Source organism: Caloenas nicobarica, chromosome 1, assembly GCF_036013445.1.
Source record: "Caloenas nicobarica isolate bCalNic1 chromosome 1, bCalNic1.hap1, whole genome shotgun sequence".
Taxonomy (NCBI): Eukaryota; Metazoa; Chordata; class Aves; order Columbiformes; family Columbidae; genus Caloenas; species Caloenas nicobarica.
Window position 1 is genome coordinate 52,944,327 of NC_088245.1, and position 26,430 is coordinate 52,970,756.

At 42.0% G+C, this 26,430-nt stretch overlaps 1 protein-coding gene across 1 annotated transcript in view; it reads right to left on the reverse strand.

The window, feature by feature from the left end:
- Nucleotides 1-16,651, reverse strand: part of TMTC2 (transmembrane O-mannosyltransferase targeting cadherins 2) — a 255,769-nt gene extending 239,118 nt beyond the window's left edge. Inside the window, exon 1 of the mRNA XM_065639501.1 lies at nt 16,455-16,651. Coding sequence (XP_065495573.1) covers nt 16,455-16,537 — 83 coding nt within the window. The 5' untranslated portion in view covers nt 16,538-16,651. The remainder of the gene's footprint in view (nt 1-16,454) is intronic.
- Between the last annotated feature and the right edge of the window lie 9,779 nt (nt 16,652-26,430).

A 26,430-nucleotide genomic window follows, 5' to 3' on the forward strand; every position in this document is an offset into this window, starting at 1 on the left:
CTTGGCTTCAGCAGTTTGATCCTCCCTGGCTCGCTACAACAGAAGCAATTGAGGCTGCCGAAGTCTTGGGCTAATGTCTCTTTCAGCAAACGCAGTAGCAGCATTCACATGCCGAGAGCGATTCTTCTCCCAGTTTGTGTACTGGATTTGGATCTTTTGCATCCCACACACCTAAGAGACACCAAGGTGTGGGATTTCACCCTTCTTTTATGTCTTCTGCCTTGCCTTCTCCTTTCTTCAGATCTTCCTTCACTGTTACCATAACATTTAGATGATGCTGGTACCCACAAACACAACACAATCTCTAACGCACAGGACCACTACTCGTAAGCTGCCTCTTTTCCACGCATTGCTCTTCTCATACCTTTCAGTCCAAAGCTCCTCAGGGCAGAAAGATCTCTTCTCAAGTGCTCCTGAAAGCACCCTAAGGAACCACTCCCTACCTACGGGGATAACGTAACTGAAGTGAATAGAACCGCACTGGCATCTTACCAAACTGAAACAGAAACCCCTTAAACACAACACACACTGGGTGAGAAGTGAGGAAGTAATTGTCCCACACACCTGTGCACACAACAGCTGAAGAGCTCTGTACCAGTGCTGAACCTCCTACTGCCTTGCTGCTTTCTTTTTTTCCTACTTGCCCACTACACCACGTCTTCCCTGTCTATTCCCCAACAACCGGACTGCACAATCAGCAGGATAGCAGGGCTGGTATGTTCTCCTCCATTCTCCAAACACACAGGCAACATCAGTCTCCAACTTGAAGAACAGATAAATTCTGCCCCTACCTGCTAGAGAGAGCTCAAAGACAAAGGAAAGGTTGCAGCCTGAATCTAACCTCACCAAGAGGGAGTCATGTTTCTCCCACTTAAAGCCATGCACAGAGAAAAAATAGCCACAAGAGCATGCCAAAATGAAGTAATTTAAAGGAATGAATAGTAGCTATTATTTTCTTAAGACCTCGAGGTTTCCCTCTTTACACAAGTTCATCGTACAATAGAGCAGGTTGAGTTTAAATGAAAATTAGGTTGCAGCTTTTTAGTATGCTCCAGGTGAAACGGATGAGCACACACAAAGGGCACCTGATAACATTATTTGCACATGCACTATTGTGCAACTGTTACCATAGGCACAAAGGACTGTAAGGCTGCCATAAGACTTCATGCTAATTGCTTGGTTGTGTGTGTTATGAAATGTAAATTAGGACTCCCTCAAAAACGTGGAAAATTGCACTTATCTAAATCTCACAGGATTAATGGGGCAGTCATTCAAATAATATTTCTCACCAAGAAACGAGAAACTAAGCTCTGCAAAGATGCCCTGCACAAAGAGACAGATCTGTTAGTGTATGTGACATTTGTTTTGCTGCACAAGCAGCTCCAAATCAAATTTGCAAACCAGCAAAACATCTGGAAGGCAAAGCCTCAGACGGTGAAAACCATCACAGTTATGATAATACCCACAGTGTTTCTTTACCAAGCGTGATGTGAAATTAAGTAGTTCATATACATGATGATTAAAACAGTTTACATCATCATCAAATGTTGCATGCCTCCTATGACTGAGTAGCAGACTGGGGGGATGAGGGGGCTAGCTGGTAACTTCTATTTTACCTGCTTCCCCTTCCAAAGAATTTGTCTCCCTCTACTAAGTTCTTCTGAATAACAAAACGTAATGATACTAATGCCTTACATGCATTTGTGCCAAAAAATATAAAATAAAAATATATTACAAGAACAAGCACAGCCCATAAACTTTTTCACTGCTTCGTTATTTAGGACCAACCAAGCATTTTATGAATTGTAGTTATTTATAATGTCTTATATACTCCGTGTTTCTTTATGCCCAAAAGGTTCACCTATTTCCTCACTGTGGCTCTCCATCATGCAACAGCAAGGCAGGTCAGACTTCAAACTGCGTTGCAAGCGTCTTATTCTCGTATCCTTGCAGGTCCTCTATCCTGCAAACACTTAGCCACGTGTTTAACTTCATGTATACAAGTAGTCTCACTGAACTCATTCATGAAATTCTAGCCTTATATAAGTTGCCACAGGTTTTACCGTTGACTCCAGTTGGACCCAGATTTCATCTAATGGGACTGTTTACATCTGAAAAGCTGAACACATGTCCAAGTGTTTGTAAAACTGAAGTCTTAGCACCGAAGCCAAGGCATAAGCTGCCATTATACCTCTCACTGGCATGTAGGACCTACAAAGTTATTTGCTTTTATCTTGACCTTAACCAAGTTAGGACACAATAAACAGGCCATCATTAAAGCAGATCACGAGATTATTATATTTTTTCTCCTTTTTGCACATTACTAAGCAAACTATTCGTCCTCTCCAATCTGCTCATTTTTTTTCCATTCCAGTGAGCATGAAATAGTTAATGCATAATCATCTAGGCACAAACACTGGCTTAGCTGGAGAGTTCACTTGTTCATTTGTACTTCAAAAAGGAGTAAGTTTCAGGCAGGTACCACAGAAAAACAGAAGAAAAGAGATCAGTAAGATGTAGTTTTCTTTCTTTAATTACAACAGCAGCAATATTCAACCAATCTAAATTGAATTCAATTAAATCAAGGTTTAGTCAGTTCTTGAAGCAATAGCTGAAATATAATATCTGCACTTGCTTCCTCATTTAGTTTATTTAGCATGGATACTGTAAGGTGATCCAAGTACCTAACTTTTAACCTTCAGCAGAAAATAAAAAAGGAAACTCAAGAATTGCCAAGTCAACAGAGATCATTTGCTGCAGAGTAAAGCTGTAGAAGTTACTCCTGTACAAGAGCTCCTGCTGAAATTCAGAACAATGACTAAAGAAATAAAAACTCTGAATACCAAAAACTTTGTTTTTCTGATTACCATACTGCTTGCTATATTTATGAGTTTAGAAATTCTTGAGGGCATAATTTGATACTAATTTAGACACTGTTGGAAGATTCATTGGCTGCAGGATCCATCCCTTCATGCCCTCCATGACCCGCATTGCTGGCGCAGACATAAGATAGCACTGCAAATACAGATAAGATTTAAAAGTATGTCTGCTATTATATGTGCAATTAAATATGCACATTAAATGCAACCATCCTGTTACAAACAGGGTTCTTTTGCATTTTACAATACAAAATAACAGTATGATAAGCAGTCTTCCTTGAGCAACTTATTCTGCAAGTGTGCTCACTTACTCTTGGCAAAGGACTAACTGGTACAATTTCAGGTTCATGCTAAGGATTATCACAGCATCTGCTCTTCCTTAACAGGATTGTGCTCTCCTACCTCACGCAGTTTATATAGGATTTCAGTCCACAAAAAATGAGGATGGAAACCAAATACTCTCCACTCACTAGTATCATTTCAGCCACGTATGGCAGCATATAAATTACAAGGTTGTGCATTTTCATACTCTACAGACAGATGTTTCCCCACAATTTCTTATCTTGAAAGAGGCATGCAAAATAAAGTGCTCTCAGTGCCCTTGTTCAAGCAAAAACATTTAGCCATCACTCACACTGTGCTATACAATGAACGGTTGTCCCTACACCCTTGCCCACGCTAAGATCCAGTGCAATTTATACTTTTAAGCAGAATTGTTTAAATTACACTAGACCAGAAGGAAAGAAAATTTCAATAAACTGGTTTTAATCCCACTCATTAATGAAAGTTCTCATCCGAGTAATTTATATTTTTCTTAAATATTTACAGAAAGAATAAGACATAGGCATTAATAAAACACTGTTTATTCTGGAATCATGTTAGCTTTCCCGCACTTATATTTACCTGTGTGTTAGTTCTTGATTTGCATGCTTCAGAGCCATTTTACTTATGCAGAAAATGGTACTGTTAAGATACTGTTGTAAGAAACCAAGTTTTAAACCTTTTCCTGTAAAATAAGCTCATACACTTTTTCCGATCATTAACAATCAGCATAGCACGAACAAAAGCTGAAACTCCTTGCCTATGAAGAGGTACAATACAGGGAGACTTAACAAAATCTACAAATTTCAGTCTGCAAGATGTTCAGAACAAGCCAAGTGCAGAGCCAAGTTGGTAGATTTAAATATCACACGCAGCATGTAATTTCTGGAATCTGTGCATAATAGGGTGGTACTTGCTTCAAGCTACTGCATCAGAGCCTTTCAAGATATGTATATCATGCTCATCACCATGGTACTTGCAGACCTGTACTATCCAATTTTCCTGCTTAGACAAGACTCCTTTTCCAACACTATCCCCAAAGAGCACTGAGATCTAGAGCGACAAAACTATTTTCCTGCAAAACTAGATGAATGCCATACACATCAAGCTCAGAATTACAGTAGCTTGAGCACATATCTAAGTGTCAGATTGACAAAATGCTGTAGGCATTCTTATACAGTCAGTGTTCTTATCATTTTTCAAAATAGTAAAATACCAAATATTAATACATATTAGTATCACAAGTTAGCAGATTAGGTATGCAGCTCACAACAAGGTGAAAGCCAATATTCCTTAAGGCCTTTCTTCTTTGTGGGATCCTTTCCTCACCTCACCAGACACCCTCCCGGCTCCTAAACAAGGTGGCCTTTAATTATTTTTTGAAAGGATTGCATACATTGATTGAAATTGGAACATTTAGGAAAAAAATGAAAGAGCTGACTGTCCCCTAGAGGAAGAGAGTTTCCTGCAAAATCTCTCACAGGTTTACTGTACCTCAGACAAATCAGTTTTGATTGGTTATAAACATTAACTTTTTTATTAATATCCTTATATTATTTTCTCTGTCAAGTGCTAAAAGCAGGTTCTATATTCCAGAGGACCAACTAGCTTCTTGCTCCCTGGACATTCAATCCCTCTTTTTAATTTTAACTCTGTATCAACCAGACATGATTTTCCAAGTACCTAGGTCAATCATAAATCAGGGTAATTCAGTCTTCTCTTTGGATGCACGCAAATGTACTCATTCAACATTAATCAAAACAGAGTGAGGCTTTTTTTATTAAAAATTAGTACAATGCTACAGCAGATCACACTCAAGAGAAACCATGGCCAATCTGCTCTGGGTAAGCAGCACCTAAACATCTAGCAATAATATGGAAAAAGAGGAAAGTATACAAAGCAACTTCCATTAAACTTCCCTCTAAGCCCAAGCCATCATTTTAAAATAGCCAGTGCTTGACCTACACTGAACCAACCAATGCAGTGGACCTACTGAAGATACAATTTTGGCTGCCAAGAGCTTGCAGCCACATTCCAGGCATAAGCAGGGAGAGAGGAAGCAGCGTCAGAGACGTAATGACTCGCACAGGAGCTCAGGGCACATCCAGACACACGGCCCCAGGCCCAGTTGGGGTGGAGAAGGCCTCCATCCACCTCAGGCTCCACCTGCCAGCGACACGCCACAAGGCACATCACCATAACCATCAGAATCCACAACGCCAGCCGAAGGTGCCAAGCCAATTTCCACAGTCATTCCAAAGCCCGGGAAGAGCAGGAGCGTGTCTGGCAGCAAACAGCACGTGCACGGCGCTCCGGGGTGATCCAGCTTGGGTTTTGCTTTCTTAGCGTGAGGCCAACAATGTGAGGAACCATTTTCTTTGTGGCCTTTCCCCGTATTTAAGTCTTGCGTCTTCTAACAAAAGTGCATCTTGAGAACTCTCCAGAAGCATGATGTTTATTAAAGAGAAATCCTAACACTTTTAACAAGCCAAGTGATTTACATACATCAGTAATGTACTGTGAAATGGAATAGAACATACAGCTATGTCTTTTCACACAAATAGAAAATTTATTCAAGTATACTGGTGTTACAAAGAAGCTATAAAGAACTGTTTGTGCTACAAAAATGATAGCTACTACACACAAAAATGCTATTTTATTTAAATTTTTTCATCATTCTCTTAGTACTTTTTCTTTCTGCAAGTTTTACTTATACAGCCATGCAGCATTCAAATTATTTTTTTGGCACCGGAACCTTAATTCAGATCAAAGTGCTTTTAAATAACCAAAGTTTTTTTCTGCTTTAATTATAAAAATGTAAAAGATCAGAAATTTAATTACAAATAATTAATTAAAAAAGGAAGCCTTTCTTCTGTAACTAACGTTAATTTTGCAAGACTGATCCTCCTTTTCCTCCTAAAAAAAAAAAAAAAATAAAAACACCTCAAAACACCTTTTAAACTTTCCTCGGGTAAAACTGAAATTGTTTGAAGAAAATTAAGCACATCCACTGAAGCTTCATGGAATTTCTTACAAGGAAACTCTTGTTACAATTCAAGATTTTGCAGGAAAGATAGATGCATACCATATCTAGAAGCATCTTCCCAGAAACTATACAGTGTTTCTTTTTGGCATGGGAGTTGGGAGGAGGCATGGAAGGCCAAAGAAAGGATGGCAGAACAAGAGACACCTTGCTAGATACTCACAAGCTAAACTTCCAAACAAAGCTTCACAAATTATTTCAGAGCATTGCCCCAGATGATTCACTGATGAAATTCTGGCTCCAACAAGGGCATCCAGGTCAGTACAGAGAGGCTTAACACAAGACGTAAATATTTTTCTTATTTTAGTGGTATCCAGAGGGCTGATGTATTACACACAAAATAAGGCTTCTTAAGATCCTGCCTCACTTCTGAGCCTAATTTCTTTATCTTGTTATTAAAATAATTAAAACAATCAACACTGTTGCCACACTAAGCAGCCAAATCAAATAAATACAGTAACAAGTACACAAGGAGTGACAGCACCTTCATCTTCAGATAACTAGCAAATAAGAGGGTATGACAGGACACTGTGTTCCTTCAAATATATTTTTATTCGAAAAAAAAAATCTATTCTTAAAAAGCACGTGAAGCATTAAAAAAAAAAAAAGTAAATACCAAAAGGCTCATAACCTACAGAACAACAGCTACAAGTGGATTCTTCCACCCACAGAGTGATGCTCAAGGCAGCATGGGCTCCTTCCAATTCAGAAAGAAAAATGCCCAGTGTTACCTGGGGTTAGAAAAACTACTCTAATGGCCAAAGGTGAATGCGAGCATCTCATCTGAATTTCCAACTGGACCTAATCCCTTTCTCAAAGTATCTCTGTATAAGCCCACTCAAAGAAAGGAACCAGCCAAATATAACTGATCCCAATCCAGGAACATTGTCAGGCTGTAAAATGAAACCAAGAACATTCCTATGTTACCATAGTGCTACAATATCACATAAAGGCTAAAAGCACCAACAGGATCAGCCTGCAGAAGAGAAATGACACAGTATTAAACAGCCTACCAAGGCACAGGCAAGGGGTACTTTAAAAAGTAGATTTTTAAATCTGTCACTTAATGTGCTGCTTTGCACATCGGGCAGTGAGATCCTCCTGTGCCTTCTCAAAGGCCCACCACTGAAAACACACTCAAAGTTATGAAATCAAACCACACACACAAAAAAACACTCAAAGACACCGAAGCCAAAGTCCCAGAAGTGGCTGATTTTCAGAATGAACTCCCACTTCAAGGTTTCATGTTAAAAGACCTAGAACAAATCAGTCATTTGCAGAAAATAAAATTATTCTGGATTAGGAGTTCTAGTTCTCTCCATGCTGCCTCCAAGATGTTGACCTATTACTTTATAATCCAGCAAATCGCATCTTTCCTTTCAAAGTGTGTACTAAAAGCTTGTCAAATGCATAGACATGAATATATAAAGAACTTCAACTGGACAACTCATATTCTCACTTAGAGCACTTACAGCAGCTTGAACTCTGAACATGCTAAAACACCCTTGGGGAAACACCTCGGGCTGGAAGGCAGGCACAGGAATCACTGTGAGACACATGGGTCCAAAACAGAGACCAGTTACACACTGAATACTTAGAGTTTAAATAATGACAGGGGAGACCGCCTCTGCCTACCTTCTACAGGTGACTTCAGCACACCGATCATTTTCACACAGGTGCTTGTCTCCTGGTGAAGTCTTTCATCTCCTGTTGGAATCTGGATGAAGCCATATCAAGGTGTTCTTCGATAAAACCAAACAGTCTGGTGCCGGTTGGGTGGATTTTGTGGCTTGGTTTTAACTACAGTAGTCCACAATAAAGTGTTTGGCTGACCCTTATGTACAGACAGTTTTATTTTCCTGGTACTGGTGTTAATTCTTAAAGATCTTTAAAATGGACAACATCCAGTGCCTTGGTTTTTGTGTGGGTTTTTTTTTTTGTTTGGTTGGTTGTTTTCTTTTTCCCCACTAAGCAGTTCTGTCACCCTAAAACCACTGCAAACATCAACTTAAGGAGACTATTTTCAGTGGAAGAGTATTTCTCAGTGCTTTACTCATACAGCAGAACTCATACATGCTGGTTTTTTTAATACCAAAGTAAATAACCATTACCAGCTTCAATAGTTACTGAGCAAAACCTAAGAGCTATTTTAAAAAGCATCAGCTGAGAAATATTCCTGCATAGATGTTGGAGGCTAGATGCTATAAAGGCATTCCTGATACACCACAATGCTGGGGAGCCTACACACTTATCAGCCAGGCACTGCCTCCTAAGGAAAATTATCTCTTTCACAGAGAGACATCCAACTCTGAGTTACATTCCCTTGCATCAGAGGAAAATAAAATTCTCAGAAAAGCAATTAAAAACTGAAGTCACACTTACTCAGAGCAGGTAACCAAGCAATTGGAAATGCTATGTACAGAAATGAAATGCCATCTCCAAGTTGGGACTGCACACACTTGCAGTGTATCTATCTTTTATTTAGGTATTTGAGAGGGCTCAAAGACTGGTTTCCCACCTTAAGCACAGTGTGCAGATCATTCTCCAGAGAAGACGAGGAACTGGCATGCTGGAGACTGGTTCCTGGGCCCAGCACCAGTTACTAATTGTTTTATGTAGAAAGTCACGGAGGTGGGAAGGGAAGACAGGACAGAGATCTAGGAATGGTTTAAGTCTGCTGCTGACTGGGTTTGTTTTCATTACAATTTTGGCCACTGAATCATGACCCTGTTTCAAGAGTTCAAGTCCTTTTTTAGGATTTAAGTATGCAAATTACTGAGCTGCATGAAAATAGCATCCAGGCACTGGCAGAACATTTACAGCGATGGTTCCGCTACCAACTACTGTGTTGTTCCTCTGAACTGGACTAGCTGACTAAAACACATAGGAGTCAAAATCCCCTCATTAGCAAAATAGCCTAGAGTAATGCTAAGTTCAGAAAAACCCACCCTGAAAACAGGACACTAAATTCAGAAAAACCTGTCCTCCCTTGAACCACAGGTCAGAGGTCAAGGTGGGCATATTTTTTTGTCTGCTGACGGGTCAGTGAATAACAGGAGACGTCACAGACCAGTCCAGTCATCTAGCAGTAATGGTTTGTACCATCATGTGGAAAATCCTCATTCAATTACCTGTCTCTGGCTTCCTGGGGCAGCTGGGACACAGAGCGCTGCTGAGGCCAATGTGCTTCACTTCTGGAGGGGAGGAGGAGCTCCGAGGCAGTCAATGCTGACCCCCACAAATAAATTGAGGAGCCTTTGTGGCAGACTAACAGGAAGCCTGTGCAGCTCTCTGCTGGAAGACAGATGCCAGAAAACACTTGATCTCAAGTTTTAGGTTTACAACAAAAATCTGCTATTCTATTTACTATAGTGATGGTATATACACCTACATGTGTTTTGAGAGGTTACCCTGATTTTTAATAGTTTTTGAAGCATGAATACGGGCCATTTGAATAAACCACTGGGGAAAAAAAAAAATCTAAATAATTAAGATGTAAAAGACAAAACAACTTACGCTGAAAGCACAATATTTCCAATAAAACAAACGGCAATTAAAAAGATGAAGAGATGAAAGAAAGACTGGGTATGAAGACAGTAAATGAGCATCATTCACGTCCAACCGAAACCTCCCACTGTTCTTGAAAAATGTCCTCATGAAGCCAATAGGACAACGAAGGCTAACAGAGTAATTCACAGTGTCCTAGGGAACGCAAGGATTAGTATTCAAAGAAGCCACTTCTACTTTTTCTCCTTGAAGCTTAACAAGGCCAGGAATGGCTGGGGTGGCAGAGCATCGGAGCACATCGACCAGCCACCCCCGGTTACGGAGCCTCAGTGGCCAAGTTTCATCAGCTTCAAACCGTCTGATATACTGGTTTTCTTTTTCCTCAAAGTGAAATAGAGATTGACAGATGACATGGTCTTTAGCCACCACCCCAGTCATCCAGCACGCTTCTTTGTTTCACAGTAAGCTCTCATATACAAAGAGCAGCAACCCTGTGCCAGGCTGAAGCATCCTCCGAAGGCAGAGCCAAAGCGCACACCGCTGCCACTGGAGATGCCCATTATGAGCCATTCACAGGTCCGCAAGATATTTCAACTGTCCTGAAGTAGCAAACTGAACAGTAGAGTCGACACGTAAAGTAATATTTAAGGTGTGATTCCAAAAACCAATTTCTTCTGGCTCTTCTGAGTCTCATTCAGCAACAAGCCAGCCTTCGGGGACAAATGGTTTAGCATGGAGTTCTGCAGAGGGTGAAACTGCAAAAGAAATTACAGGATTTATACCCTCTCCCACTTACTGAGGAGGGACCGCCCATGCAAGCAGTAAGAGAAATACCTCAACTCTAGAGGACTATCCTGCGACTGCAAGAATATGACCTAAGAACCCAATCTAGAATACGTGAAATGAAATCCTACTGTCACCCCATAGAACAAGCTCCCGCTTTAAAGGAAGATAAGGAGCATTTATAAGATCAGTCACCCAACTGCGAAAGCACAGGGAGTTCAAAGGTTGCCAGGACTCAAAGGCAAACAGTAGGCTTCCGCAATCAAGAGAAACTTCAAAATTAATTTAAAAACCTGAGGGCCGAAGTAACAGAGAACAAAGAACTTTCAGCATAAGGTTCAGGTCTGCAGACAAAATGCTTTCATCCTTCAAACGACCACTTCGGACAAAAATTAAGGATGAAAAAAATATTGAGGGAAATGGATGGTTTAAAGAGATTTCTTTTTTGAAAAAGACAGTTAAAGCAAAAGCTGTGTCAAGCCTATAAAATATCTAGAAATAAAAATGAAAAAAACTAACCATAAACATTGGCCCAAAGAACATATTCACATTTACATAAGTAACAGTAAGAGTAAGAATAAGCATCTCTGTCTTCTGATTTAGTCTGTTTCTCCAACTGTACGTTTGGAGCAACTTTCACCACAGGTTGCCAGCAGGCTTGCATCTACAGCTTCAGCATCAAATATTTCAGCAAAAGAAAGAAATTCCATAAACAAACAGTCAACTTCACAGGGAAAAAAAAAAATGCTAGCAGCCAACAAGCAGGGAAGGGCAAACTTCCAGATGAGGGAGGCGAAGGAGCTCTAATTCAGCACTCTCACAGCTATCAGATGGTTAACAAATTGAGATGAGAGACTTCTGAGCCTTTTGAGTGACTTTCACTCTGGCAAACTTAAAGGATTCAGAAGTGCAGCTGGAATACATATGGGAGATGCTGGAGAAAGTGGATCATTTGAATTTGTAACTCCATTGTGTGCTGAAAGAATTTCCTGCAGATGAGGCACATCCCGTCAGTGACTCAGGGAGGCTCTCCGTCTGCTAACAGTCATGAATTTATTCTCTGAACCAGCTACCAGAAGTGACTTGTGTTTATGTTAGTGTTATATATGCAACAAGAATCTTAAAATAAAGCCTGTGGGGACATAATTTTTTTTTTCCTTCCAAAAATCTCTACACTATAGCATCTCCACTGCAAAAGAAACCCACTATCTTGATGAAACTAAGATTTCACATCCTGATCAAAGTGTTTCACTGAACATAAATTTTTATGCACAAACGCTTTTTAAATCAAAAGCCAAATATATTTTTATATTATATTCAGCATTTAAAATGGAACAGGTATCAAATTAATGGAATATTATCATGCCAGGTTCATCCTATTAGATAATCAGTTACTGGTTTGCTTGGTTAATACTCAGCTACAGGACCTGAAAACTACGTAGCTTCAGCTACTTGAGCATCTTCTCCAGGTTATGTTGTTCTTTATCAACATGTTAAACTCTCTGTTTCCTATACAAATTATCTTTACGGTCATTTGAAATTAGCACATATAGGATACAGCAGAAGGGACAAAAGGCAAACACTATGGAGAGAGCATACAAGTCCTCTCCTCCCCATCACCAGGCTCACTGCTGGAAATCCGAAGACTGCAACCACCTGCAGACTGGAGCTACTGAAAGCTACCGGTGAGGTATGGCTGAAGCTGAAAAATTGAGAGTAGGTGACAAAAGGGGACCATAAAAATCACAGATGTAAATTAATAATCAAATATACACACACAACAAGGAGACAGATGGCAAGCAATTTTCCCCAGTGTACTTATACTTGTGCTTCTGGTGCACGTATTTGGGTCACCTCCTAGATTAAATCTCATGTGGCAGACCCAACAGAGGTACTGTCAAATGCGTATGGGCTCAGCCTATTTTCAAGTGATACAAGTCTGACACTACAGGGTGAAAGCATTTATCAGGATTTCTTCAATGCAGTTTGCAACGCTGCCCTGCAACTTTGAAACAAGGCTGTTGGATATTTTCTACCTCAGCAAGGCTGCCCCATCCAGGCCTACTAAATAAAATGCAGCACAAGTGAGAGAAAGTTGGTCAGTGCTACCAAATCTCATGGAAGAGTCCTACACGGAGACAAGACAAATCTGTATTTTTCCAAAGCACCAATTTTGTCAATGCGGCACAGAGAAATACCTCATTCAAGGTTAAAGATTCCTACTAATTCCTTAACACATGTGTTTCTTCTGACATCTGGAAGTAGGAAGGAACACCTCAATGGATGAGTTGCTTTTGACACGTTCACTACAGCAAAGCCTCCGATACCTCAGATAACGCAGATACCTCAGTCACTCAGATAACAACCTCAGATAGGCGGAGCACTAAATCTTCCACACCCCAGCTATAAACTGACAGCAACCTGTCTTATTTAGCACAGGTCACAGGAAGGACTACAACTTCAATGCAAAGAGCCAATGGTCAAATTGCCTACTTTGCGGGGAGGGCTTAAATGGCAGGGAAAAATAATTACGCGGGTGTGTTAAGTCTAATTGCGGCAATGGGTTTCCCTCCTGTAATACTGGTAGATATTAGCATGAAACAAGAACTGCATGTGCAGATTAGCCCTCCTTAATCTGGCAAGAAGCTGGATTTGACACAGTGCAACAAGCACTTCAATACATTTGCAGGAATGAAAAATCGCATTTCTCCCTACCCCTTGTTATCAGTTCCAAAATGATTTTGCTCGGCGATAAATAAATCTTTATTAACAAGCCATGTGAGCTCACTGTGGCATTAGACCAACATCTAAATATTTCCCTGCCCTCCCATGCATCTATCATTTCTTTTGGGTTATTGCATGCTGCATCCAGCTTCAAATAAAACAAATAAGCTAAAAGAATTAAAAAAACGGATTTGTTCCTAGATGAACAAGGAGGTTTTGAGTCGGGGAAAATTACTGCCTAATAATCTACACATGTAATTAGGAAATATCACAGCTGTTCATGAGAATTACAGTAGCAGGGAACAGGGCGACAAAAGCTTGTTTTCTACGTTCATAGACGGGAAAAAAAAAAAAAAAAGCAGCAGTGTTTACACTGGCTCCTGGATTTAGAGGCTGTCACTTTCATTCAGAGTGATCAATAAGCCAATTGATCAAAAAGATCACATGTTTGCACTGATTATGTACATGCAACATATCTCTCTAGCCTGAAAGAAACAAGTTAGGCATATTAATGATGAGAAGGTACACATTTGCTTATTCAACTTCCTCAGGCTTTAAATTCATTCCACTTCACATTAACTGGGTGAGGAGTGGGAAATAAAATACTGAATCCTTTGATATAAAGTCATAAAGCCCAGACTACAAGCAAGTTTGTTATATCACTGTCCATACAGTCTTTGGTTTGGTGCCGTGCAGCCGCTAAAATATTAAGTTTTACCATTGGGAAATTGATTTTGCTATAAGAAGTTTTTACGATGCCACTTAATCTTACCCAGCCTACATAAAAAAATACAGAAAGCAATTACAGACACCCTTTATATACTAAATTTGATCACTATATTAAAAAAAGAACAGTCTGATGTAATTTCAATATAATGGCAAAAGAAGTAGAAAAACCTATGGCAATATGCAGCCCCTCTGAAACAAAACATCGCAGGTTCCCAGCTTAAATGCACAATCTTGATTCACTTAAAGTTAGTAGCATGATCCATCTCCCACATGGAGGGCTGTGTCCTGCAGCTCCAGCATCGACCTCCTTTTCTAGTGTTATGTTTCAAGTTGTCTCCTGCGGGGTAGTGAGATTCTGTGATTACGGTCAAAAGAATACTTTGGGTCTGAGAGCCTGCCTCTTTGAATAGATAACCCTTTCTAGTTCAACAATTACTAGCATGCAACAGCCATTTCTGCCTTGCCCCGTCCAGTGCTGCAGTTGAAAAACATCCTAATTAGATGACCCTGCATACAGAAATGCCATTAACTGGCTTTCAGGGCACTCTAGTGAATGCCTAAATCTTAGCTACAATGATGAGAAGTACTTTGTTTAGTTAGGAGGTAAACACATAAGCAAAGCAGTATTTTAGAACACCTTTTAAATAGCCTGGGATCAGTATTAGCAAAGACAGCATGTGATTATCTTTTCCACTCTTTCGGAGATGACGGTCAAATATCACTCTTTTCTAACCGCATTAAAGCGCACTCAGGCAAGATCAAGAGTAACCTTGACCTCCACATCAATAACACCAGGTAGGACTCCAAATTGCTTTCTATGCCTAGTCAATCTGAACTGGCCTGCAGGACAGATTTACAAGCATGTCCTTAAACAACCCAGTTTTGCTTAAATACTGCAACATATGCGACTTAGGGTTACATAAATATTCCACGACTCCTGCAGTTGTTAACTATAACAAGTGGGTTTAAAATAGTGTCAGTGTGTCAAAATATTCACTTTCTATTGATCCAGCTCAGACTTTGCGTTTCAGGATAACAGCAGATTTTTTTTTCTTTTACTGTTTGTGAATGAAGTTTTGTAATGTTGAAATAGGTTTAAGAAAAGTCATTGTAGATAATTGGAAGGCTCACAGAATCCTAAAAACACCGAATTGCTTCACAAGGCTTCAAGCGCATGTAAATGACCTCAAGGACTGAAGCCTGAACCGCCGCATTCTGCAGCTGACCCCGTTCCCAGCCGGAGACCTGGACCAGGACTAACACTTGGCAGTTACTTGGAGTATAATAGGTTTAATAGTAGCAACCCTTGAAAACAGGGGAGGTTATTCTGGAAGTGATGACAGATCCTTAAATACGGCAGGTGCACCGTAATACGGCATAAAGGAGGAAAATTCCAAGTTCAGTATCTAATTGACTCCAGGACAGGCAGGTTATTTCCTAAGGTAAATGCCTAATCAAAGACATAACTCACCCCTTCACACTCCATCAGCGCGCCGGGGAAGTTCCATTCATCCAGCAACATTTTTCTGCTCAGGTGCATCCCCTGCATCCCCTGCCCCACCTCGCCGTCCTCCTCTCACACAAAAAGCTCCAAGGCACTAAGCCTGCTTGACAGCCGCTCAGAGAGTTCGCTGGTACCCTGAATCCGAGCCACGAAGCAGGGACCCACCGCTCACGCACCCCTCCCTCCCGGACGGCCGGTCGGCACCTCCTCGGCGGCACCGGGAGCGGGGTCCGGGCAGCGGCGGCCGCGGAGCGCAGGGACCTGCCCGCCCGCACCCAGGGGAGACGCTCGCTCGCCACAGGCCGGTGGAAAAGCTGTCAAAGTCGATCCGTGCTCACTTTTTGGATGGTTTAATTCCAATGGAGCATGAAACACCCCAGGACGGTTAATGAGTTTAGCCAGGCGTGCTGCTCTCCCTAATACATTTTAATTATGTATCTGGTTTAATTGTGATCTCTTTAAGTCACCGGAAAAGACACAAATTGGAATTTTCCCCGAGTGCTATCAGCGCCTTTCAGCAGTTTCTGAAGGCAGGTACTTTCAGGAGGGGAGCAGGTAGGGAGCCCAGCCCAGCGGCAGCTGTTCGCGTCCCCGCCGGCGGGACTCCGGTCCCCGCGGCCGCTCGGAGGAGCCCGACAGCCCACGGCAACTTCCCGCGCGGGGCTCGGTCCCGGCGGAGCGGAGGGACGGGAGGCGGCCGAGACCACCACCGCCCGGGCGACCCCGCGCATGTGGGATCAGCCCAGGACACGCGAAGTTACAGCAGCGGGGCTCTTCCCACCGGAGGGCACTGAGCCCGCGTGGGAGCTGTCAAAGCCCCGGGAGCGGCGGGCGCCGCCGCGGCCGCCCGGAGCCGAGGAGCCCCCGGGACCCTCCCGCGGTAACCCCGAGGGGTGCGGCCGCCGCCCCGCGTCCGGCAGGTGGGCAGCTCCCGCCCGCCCGGCCCCGCCGCCCCCCGCCTTACCTGTCATCGTAGCAGAAGTCGGCGCCCAAGGTGTTGAGGTACAGGGCGAGCCCCAGGGCGCTGCTCAACAACTCCGCGATCATCTCTCCGCCTGCCGCCGCCGCCGCGCTCGCACCGGGGCAGCCCCCCCTGCCCGGCCTCCCGCGCCAGCCCCGCCGCGGCTGCCCCTCACGCCCCCCGGCACCGCGGGGCGCCGCTGCGCGCTCCGCCGGCGGCCGCAGGCTGACGGCGTCCCCCCCGCGCCCCCGCCGCCCCCTACCCCATAGCAGCGGGGCGAGCGGCGGAGAGACCGAGGCGGGGCGCGGCGCGGCGCGGCGGCGACTGCCGCCCTTCTCCCGCGGCGCCTTGGCGCTGCCGCGGCTCCGGCCCCGGCCCGCGCCCCCTTCGCTGCCGAGCCGGGCGCCGCCGCCGAGGCTCTGGGAGCGCCCGCGTGGGGCGCCCCGGGCTCCCACCGCGCCTGCGTGCGGGCCCGCCCCGCGCCCGCCCCTCCGCGCCCGCCCGCCCCGCGACCCCGCCCCGCGCCCCGGCCGCCCCTCCCGCGCCCCGGGCGGCGCTGGGACCGGCCCCGGCCCCGGCCCCGGGACCCGCGCGGGCAGCGGCAGCGGCCGGCTGGAGCGCAGGGCAGGGCTCGCCCCGCCGCTGCTGCTGGCTTGGGCACAACCCTCCTCCTCCACGGTTGTTCCTTCCTCTGTTTTCCTTTTTCCTTTTTTTTTTTTTCCTGCCTACTTCCATTATCTCTGTGTCATTTTGCTTTTCTTTTTCTTCTTTTTCTCTTCCCCTTTTTCACTGTTCCCCGTTTCTTCCCTTTCCCGCCTTTCGTTTCCTTCTTTTCCTGTTTCCCTTCTGCCCCCTTTTCTTCCTTTTACCCTTCCCCCCCGCACGGCTCAGACGGAAACCCGTTAGTAGGAGGCGGCCTGTACCGTCGGGGATGGGATGCAGAGCAGGGGGCTCCGCGCTCCCACTTGCCCTGAGCCTGGTATTCACCTCGCTGTCAGCGTGGCCCTTGGCTCTGCTTCCAGTTAAGCAAAACCCAAGTAAACCGCTGAAACTTGGCAGAGGGGGCTGGAAACAAGGACACCCCAAGAGAAGGAGCACCCCAAACTGGGGCTCCCTCAGGGCAGCCCCCCAAGGTGATGCTGCCTGGGAGGGGGGAGGTAGGTCAGCCTGAGCCGTGCGGTGTGAATGGGACAAATAAATGGCCCAGACAGGAAACCCAGCTGTGGGAAATAATGCACTGAAACCATCTTCAATAATTCATGGGATATAGAGGCATGAAGTTATGGAAAGAGTTTGGGTCCATCAAGCTGATTGTTTCCTTTTTTTAAGAGAGTTTTTAAAATGTTGCCTCCTTTTTCTGCTAGCAAGCCCTTTATATAACCTTCATATTTCCTCGTAATTTCCATCAAGTGGCACATCATGCTGTCCCAGAAGAATGGGAGTCTGTACATCAAGCTGTGTCTAATAATTTGGGGAGCTTTTAAGAAGTTTTCTTTCTCCCCTATGTGATTATTTAATGCTGTTCTTTGCAACCTCAAATATATTAAGTGCATTAAGACCTCTTTCAGGCAAGGCTTAAAATGCTGTGAAGTCTGCCCCAAGTGTCACAAACATCTCAGCTGCTTTTACTTAGATTCAGGGGGTGTGTTATCACCATCAGTGGCAGTAATTGCAGACACGGGGGGGAGGGTGCATTTTGTTGAGAATATTAAAGCTTTGAGGGCCCTTATTGAAGCCATTAGTGGATCACATTGATCTGGCATTAAACTTTTCAGCCTGGAGCACAGAACATAGTAACTCAGATTTTAAAGAGTTGGTATGCTTTGTCAGAAGAACCGTGATCCTTACTTTTGAACACCGATCCTCAATGTAACCGTGATCCTTACTTTTGAACACCGATCCTCAATGTGTCTCTGGACCTACTGCCAAGATCCTGATCATCATGACTTAGTCTTTGCTGCAGCAGGATTGCTGAGCTTACGCACTAGGTTTGCACAGCTCCTTCTCTGGAACATCCTAATAAACTCTGCATAAAAAGCATTATAATTGCTGCTGAGTCACAGTGGCAGAAGTCTCTTGTTCTCCATCAAAAGCATATGTGTTTTTTCTTCAAAGAGGCAGGGCTACTGGCTGGGGTAGATGAGGGCTGGTAGAAAAGCTTTAGAAAGAAAACAAATCCTCCAGGGATAAAGTTTAACAAAGCCTGACACTGGCTAATAAAATCTAATGTCAAGAAAGGGTGGGATGAAATGTGTGGACTGTGCAAAGAGTGCCTAATCCACTGGACGTCCGCTGTGCTCCAGTGTGGCTGGAGGTAGCATTAGGGCTCCACCAGCCTGTCCAAGTGGATTTAGCTACACTCAAAAGAGTCTACAAAGCCTGCATCTTGCAGAAACATTTCTCTGCCTCTGTATAAACAAAGGACAAGTGTCCTCGCAATGGCAGGAGCTTTCTCTGATGGAGAAAACAAGCTGTGTAGAGACAGACAGAGGGCAACGTGTGCATGTACCACCCCACCTGTCAGTTCTGGGGCCCCATGAGCCAGGCCAAGCTGGATGCAGCAGGTGGAAAGAACAAGTGCAGAAAGCTGGAGACAAGTTCGACATAGAAATCATTGTTCTTGTTAAGCAAACAACAGTGCAGAAGAAAATATGAGGATAGAAAAACAAAGCATGCTAGGGGAATTCCTTCTGTTCCTCAGTTAGTTAAAAGTATTAAATGCACTGGAGCTATGAAAAATATTATATTTTACTATATCATCAGGAGATGTCAGATAATATTCTGACTCATAGCAGACTTGCAGTGTGACATACGGTAATCACAAGGTATCAAAAGAGGTAATTTAGAAGTTCAGATATGCCACAAAGCAGCCATTTCCAAAATAACCTTCACTTCCAGAAAGTCATTGTCACAGATTCTGGTATCAGAGAAAAGGGAAGAGGTGGAGGATTGTAACAACACATAATAATAACAGTAATTGTAAAGATAACTAGCGTTATTCAGTCTAACAGCTGATCTATTGTGTATAGCTTAGTAGGCAAATTCACATACTTTATTGCAAATATGGCAATCAAAAGCATTCTGGTTTAGTACCAGCCTGGAAATTTCTTCATTAAAGACATTATAGGCTCAGAGTCACTGTGCTACAATATACTGCACCTAAACTGTACCTGAAAGACTAAATTGTGGCACAGCATATAGAAATACATGTCTGTCACAGTGACAGATTTGGTTAACCGGTCACTGACTATGAGACCTTAAATGTCAGGGTAATGCATGTGGTACAGATCCCTCAACAGATTAGATTAGACACTTCAATTTCTATACACTAGGTTCATTTGCTGGAGCTTGTAGAAAATGTTTGTGCCAAATTCCTCAAAGCATCTAAGAAGAGAAAGGCTAACCCCCTGAAAGCTGCTGGGATTTTTTATTAGAATGAGGTAACTGGATATTAAATGTTACTGTGGGAATAATCAAGTAGGATTTATTATTTTTTTGCCAGTTTTTGTGCTCAGATACCATCAAATAAATGTCATAATATATTGTGGATAATTTTGAACAACATAAATTACATCCAAACATGTGATTTAATGAGCCTCAGAAAGGTAAACTTTGGTACACTTCGAAACACCCACACAGTTGCTGTTGTTAGCAGTCAAGCATAAGCTGGTGTTATCTAAGGAAGGAAATCAAGTTAGTTGAATACGTTCATGAACAAGTGACCTTACTTTATCAAAAGCAGAGAGAATGAGGTAGAGAAGAATGTTTCAGCCAGGTGACTTTTTCAGAATTACTCACTGATTCACAGAGGTAGTTTGATTTTGTGGACTCAGCTCTAAGCTGTTGTTTTCCTGTCATGCTAACAAGATCATATTAATTCTCGGAGACCAGCATTTCTGCTTTCTCTAAGAAATTGCTTTTTTTCCCTCCTGCTGATGATAATAACATCAGCAACGACAACTAAAGTAAAAATAAGTTGCAACTGCAAAACAATGAAGTCTCACGGCAATCTGCATGAAATAGGACAGTAAATATAAATCACATGCAGAAAAAGCAAGCACGTGCAGGACTTGCATCAGTACTTGGAAGAGATTTTAACTAGACACATTTCCTAAGGAAATACATTTCCAGGAGGCACCAGTTCCTACTTTAGATCAGTCAGTGGAGCTAGAGTATTGCTGCAGAGCTGGAGAGATTGAGAGAGAGAGAGAAAGCCAATGCATTTTTAGCTTGACCTAATCTAGTCACACAGTCTCTCTCTAAAAAGGAAAAAGATAGGTATAGGGAAGTTTCTTGTATGCACAAAACATGCAAAAGCATTTGTGTATCTCACAGCTGAGCATATCTAAAGGAAGATGATTATTCCAAATAGCTGTGATTAAAAATGATAACAAGTTTCATGGAAAATTTTAGGACCAAAACCTAAATCCATGATGAGACTTGGAAATCTCATTCTTCAGAAAGTTCTCCTTTGCCTTAGTTGTAGGTGCCACTGTGGTTTTTGCAGCTGACACCAGACAACCAAAAGTTTCAAAATACCTAATTTTACACCAGTTATGCGTCTAGATTTTCACTTGATGTTTTCAGAACCACCTCCCCAAAAAAGACACTGTCGTGTTGCTTAACGCTTTAGCATATGCTGAAGCTCTATCATAGTTACCAAAACAAGCCTTTTCTTGCCTCTCAGTGCCTGTTAGACCTGAGATAAGAGTGTGCAAAACAACACACAAATGATTCCCTTTCAGCTGAAGCCTGAACCAAGAACACAGGAGACACAAGATATCTGGAGATATGGATTTGATATGGATATGGAGATAATCTGGAGAATGGACTTGAGCTATGATGTTGTAACTCTGAAGTCACTGTGCCAACATCGGGCAGACTATGACAGGATGTTTTCCCATCCAAACTATTCAATTTTAATACAATATTAATTTATTCATTGTATGCAAGGGTAATTGCTCCTACACTGGCAATTAGGACATTGATGTAGCCTTTGTGCAATCTGGAATCAGATGACTACTCCAAATGAGGAAGAAAAGGGCAGATTGTGAACCCTGACAGCTCTGGTAAAGAGCTTTAAACTAGAAAGCATTTGTTATGAAGGCTAAGGGAGCTCCCTCCTAGCTGATTACTTTAATGAAAACAAATTAATTTATATAGTCAACCACCTCCAAAATATGTTCACTGGTAAAAATTGTAAAGAAAAGGGGGTAGCTAAATTCTTGAATAAGATCTAACATATATTTCCACTATTTTTGCAAAGTTTTTTGGTTTAATGTCCTGTTATATTCAAGAAGAAAATGGTCAGATTAGGTTCTGCTCCCCTGTGATTAAAAAAATCCATGTATTTAATGGAAAAACTTCAATTTTTTCCTACCCAGGACTGTAGGTGTCTCCATACTAGTCTTGCTGTCCTCTGCCAATTCCATCCTCGGATGCCTGAGCCTTCCCACTTAGGAATATCTACTAAACTATTTGCATTCTTTTCACTCAAGTGCAGCAGGAAATAATGATGCATCTCAGATCTCGGGAGGATGCTCCAGTTTTCCATACTGTAGTCATTGTCAATTAATTTGCTGCAGGACACTGTTGACTCATTTACTGATTTCTGGTGGTATGCTCATTACTGCTTGAAGTAAAAGAGCAATGGCACAGCAAAAGGTAGTTTTATGCTTTTCTTAGTGTTACTCCATTCTAGACTAATCCTGGTCTGCTTTACATATTTATGTCCCTTGTCTTTTGAGATAGCTCAAAGTAAGATCAAAAAGAGTTTTTAATCCTTCTTGTTCAGAGTAAATTGACAGTGTAAACTTACTAATTGCAGATACGTCAACTTGTCATCTCCCAGAACATAAGCCTCTTTACTGTTAGCTTTTTCATATTTTATAAAAATAGCATTATAACAATTTTTTATGGTTCCTTTTATCAAAACAGCTCAAAGAAATGCACATCTTTAAAGGATGGCTCTGGAAGTCAAGTAGAACTAACCTCATTTTACACAGGTGGAAATCGAGGCAACTGGCATTTGTGTCAGTTTTATCCAGATCTCATGGGAACTCTGTAGCAGAAGAGGAATCTATCTGAGATCCCAGCCATGATCCCCAGTCATTCATTTGCTTTCATCATGAGATCATCCTTCCGCTCACAGTAATTGATATTTCCTCAGACAAAACACAATGGAATTATCCCAGGGATTAATTTGGCCTAAAATGTTAATTCTGAGAAAAGTCCTACTTGACAGATGGATGCCTGCAACATAACCAAGAAGTCTGTGGCAAAGAGCCTGGATTTTGTGCAGGTGGAGGAAAGGGAGTATGAGTGGTATATCATACATATCCTGCTTCTCATCATTTCTTGGCAGATGTATTGCCCAGTAGATGGAAAAGCTACATCAACAGCTGAAAATCTGTTTCTTGTCATCTGCCTTCCTATAGAAAGAAGTGAGTCATCTTGCTGTCCATCAGTCCTCTACTTTCAGGGTACTGACGTTTCCCCTGTGATGCAGATGTTGAAAGACAGTTTAATTATAGTCTAGATCTGTCTACTTCTACTTCATTTGTCCTTCAAATATACAGCCTGGGATATAGACTGTGAAAACTGGACAAAAAATGATACGTCTCTATGGCAGCAACATCAGACCTTTGTCCCACAGCAGAGCAAAACCAGCCAAAGATGCAAGTGTAATTTCCACCTCACTCCCTGCAGATTTTCTGTGGAATAACCTAATTTACTTCTTTACTTCAGTACAATCTTGGCTTCCTGCTGTACAAGCATGAAGTAAAGCCAGGAAAACCATGATTACTCTTATTTTAGAAAGGATGTGTCAACATTACTGAAACATATCTAACACCAGCGCAAGCACAATTCTCAAGAGTTAAATAAACAAAGGAAAATTATTATAAGGAGTAAACCTTTGAATCCCTCTAAACAGACTCAGTTTGATTTTTCATAATAATGTTGGAACAAAATGACATTTTGTGCTGTAATGTAGACAAGTCCAGAGAGGGTAGTCAAGGAGTTCTAGGTTCCTAATGAACAATAAAGCAGAAACAGCAACTAAATTAGCAGGAACTAAATGGTTTCTTCTCCTCTGCTTGCTCAATTTGAGAAATATCTCCTCTGTATACATGAAATCCTGAATGGGAATCTCAGATGGCCTCTGTCTCCATACGTTAAAATACAATTAACATATTCCAGCAGTAAGGTCACATTAAATTTAATTTTTAGTGTATTACAGACATTACTACTTTTTTTTAGCAGATCAAAGACATTGCTGCTTTGATTTAGAGCTAAGGCAATTGCTTCTTTTATTTGCAAATCTGGAAAAATAGAAAACATGAATTGTTTGAAGGTTTTTTTTGTACACAAGGTTTGTAGCAGAAGTTTAATCAGTTCAGTGGAGCATTCACATCTTTTAACTGACAGCAGTGACTCAGGATATGCAGGTGACCCAGTTTTCTCCCTCCTGTGTCACATAACCAGATAGTTATAGAACTGTGTACTTTCGGTGATCAGTGAGTCAATTGGTTGGTTACAGGCAATTACATATAGATGCTGGATTGCAGTTACACTGATGCATGCCATAGGATTCAATGAAGTGAAGGTTATAATCTCCAGGGTACACGCCAAAAATAAAATTCTTTGGACACCCCGCTTAGGTACCTTTTTCTCCCGTGTACACAAGGGAGACAATTCCCTGTGTTTTGCCAAGTAGCAGTATTCTAATTCATTTAATCTTTCCTAGTAACGTTTGCTTACTTTGCTTGCTTGGGAAAATATACCTAGCTCTAGCTCCCATAAATTTTTCCATCACCAAATTGGCCCATTTATACCAAGGTCTTCTTGCAGTGGTAACAGCAAACTTGGATTTTGATCAGTCTCTAGCAACTTTTAGGAGAATTTAGCATTGTGAAATTGTTTTTTGTTATACTTTAAAGATAAATTTGGTAAAAAGAATGTTGTTCTTTCCATTCTCATTAGGAATTTTTGGAAAACAAAGATATCCTACTGAATGCATCTCATGGAAAATACTGTTCTACTGTGTTAAAGCTTTCATTTGGCTTCCCAAATCTTCTAGCAAATCAAAGATGCAACTTGCTCTGTCATCAAAAGGGTTTACCCATATGCTAGCTACCATGTGGTTAAAACCATATTTTCCATCATAGGTACATTGTCAGAGATTTTGGATCAAATTTGCAGCTGGTATAACTTGTCATAGCTTCAGCAGAACTGTCACAGTTTCTATCATCTAGTGTCTATTCCTTAATACTTAATACAGAGGAAGGCATGAAAAAGAGATAAACAGGTCTAGGGAATGTTGACATTTTAAATTCCTTCCTGCCCGATTTTGCACAAGAAAGAGCGTTACATTTGGCTATGTAAATATATCCCAGATTTTAAAATAGCCAGGTTCTTTTCTGCCTCAAGGAGAAAGAAAGATATAAACCAGAATTATTGGCTTTCTGTAATATTTTATATTCCATTTTCTCCTGTTACGTCCATGCCATGTAATTGTGTGCACATGTGTACATGCGTGGTCCTTGCTGTACAGGGTTACAGCCAGATTCTTGTCCGTATGCCAGAGCTCTACCAGGGGTTCAGGGAGTTGCTGCACACTCTCCTTTATTCGATGTACAATGATGAGTACTCCTTCCTATATCTGCCAAATGCATGGTTTGATCCCATTGATATCTATTTGGCATCAGGCTGTTATTCACTAACCCTTCACCACAGCTATTAATCACATGCACGTGTGAAGTGCTGCTTGCAAGGGATGGGTTCCCACGTCTGCTTTGTTGTCTCCTGTTATTAAAGGCTCTAGTACCCCTGTTCTGGCCTAGTATTTCTTATCAGTCCATCGCAGAAATACATATCCTCGAGTGATTCCTGGCTCTCCCCCTGTTCCCAGCACCCACAACATACATATGTGCCCAAAGCATAGGCATATTCCAAATGTTTCCAGGAAACCGCATTTTCGGTTACCTGGGCGTTAGCCCTCTTTTCTTGGACTTACCCTCAACACTGCACATTTGTATGTTGTGGCATATTTTAGCAGGGGCTTTGGAGGAAACCGCCCATTTTAGAAAGCCATTTTAAACATTTAACTGGATGTAAAGTCTTCATTCTTCATCTGGTTTGATCTCAGCGACTTGCCTAATTTGGGCTGATTTAGATTTAGTTTCCATTAGCAGCAGCAGATGGTAGTTGGCTGAAATGTTCCTGTGACACAATCCTTTATGTGTACAAACAACCCACAAAGTACTTTTTTTTTTTTTTAACCCTGATCACAGCTGAAATCAGATAAGAAAAAGTATGTTTATTTGCAATTCCAATCCTCCTTATATAAAAATTTCTCTTTAACTTTGAAAGAGTCCTGACAAAAGTTAGTCATGAATACTGCCAGATAAACCCTGCCCCAAGGCTACAGAACAGCACCAGCCAGGCAAAAGAAACACCAAACAAGACTCCAGAAATGAAGAGAGCAACCCAGAGCTTTACCAGAAAAAAAGGAACTGAGTCATGAGCCTAATTTTATGCACACAGCGTAGTCAAATGCTTAGTTTACTTAAGTCAGCATTGCTTTGGTACAAAGACACAGCAATCAGTCTGGCTGAATGTCTTGCACAGGATGTCAGTAAATAAATCTCTTTCCACCTTTGCCATGCATTCTGTGGGGAAACTGTTGTAATGCTATTTACACAAACACACACACACACACACACGCACACACACACAAAGGGAACGTCTTGGTTTTGCATATATTTGAACTAGGATTTGGAGGAAATTTCTGAGAGTTTCTATAATGCACATTCTAAAAGCAAACCTTCAGTGGCAAAACATATGGAATAATAAATTATTTTGCAGTAGAAAAAAAGAAACTCTTTTCAAAAGGACACATTTATCTGATTCATATTCTCCAGTGATCACTTTTATTGCAGCTTTTTAAGCCAAATGGTTTAGTTTGAGTTTATAAGTT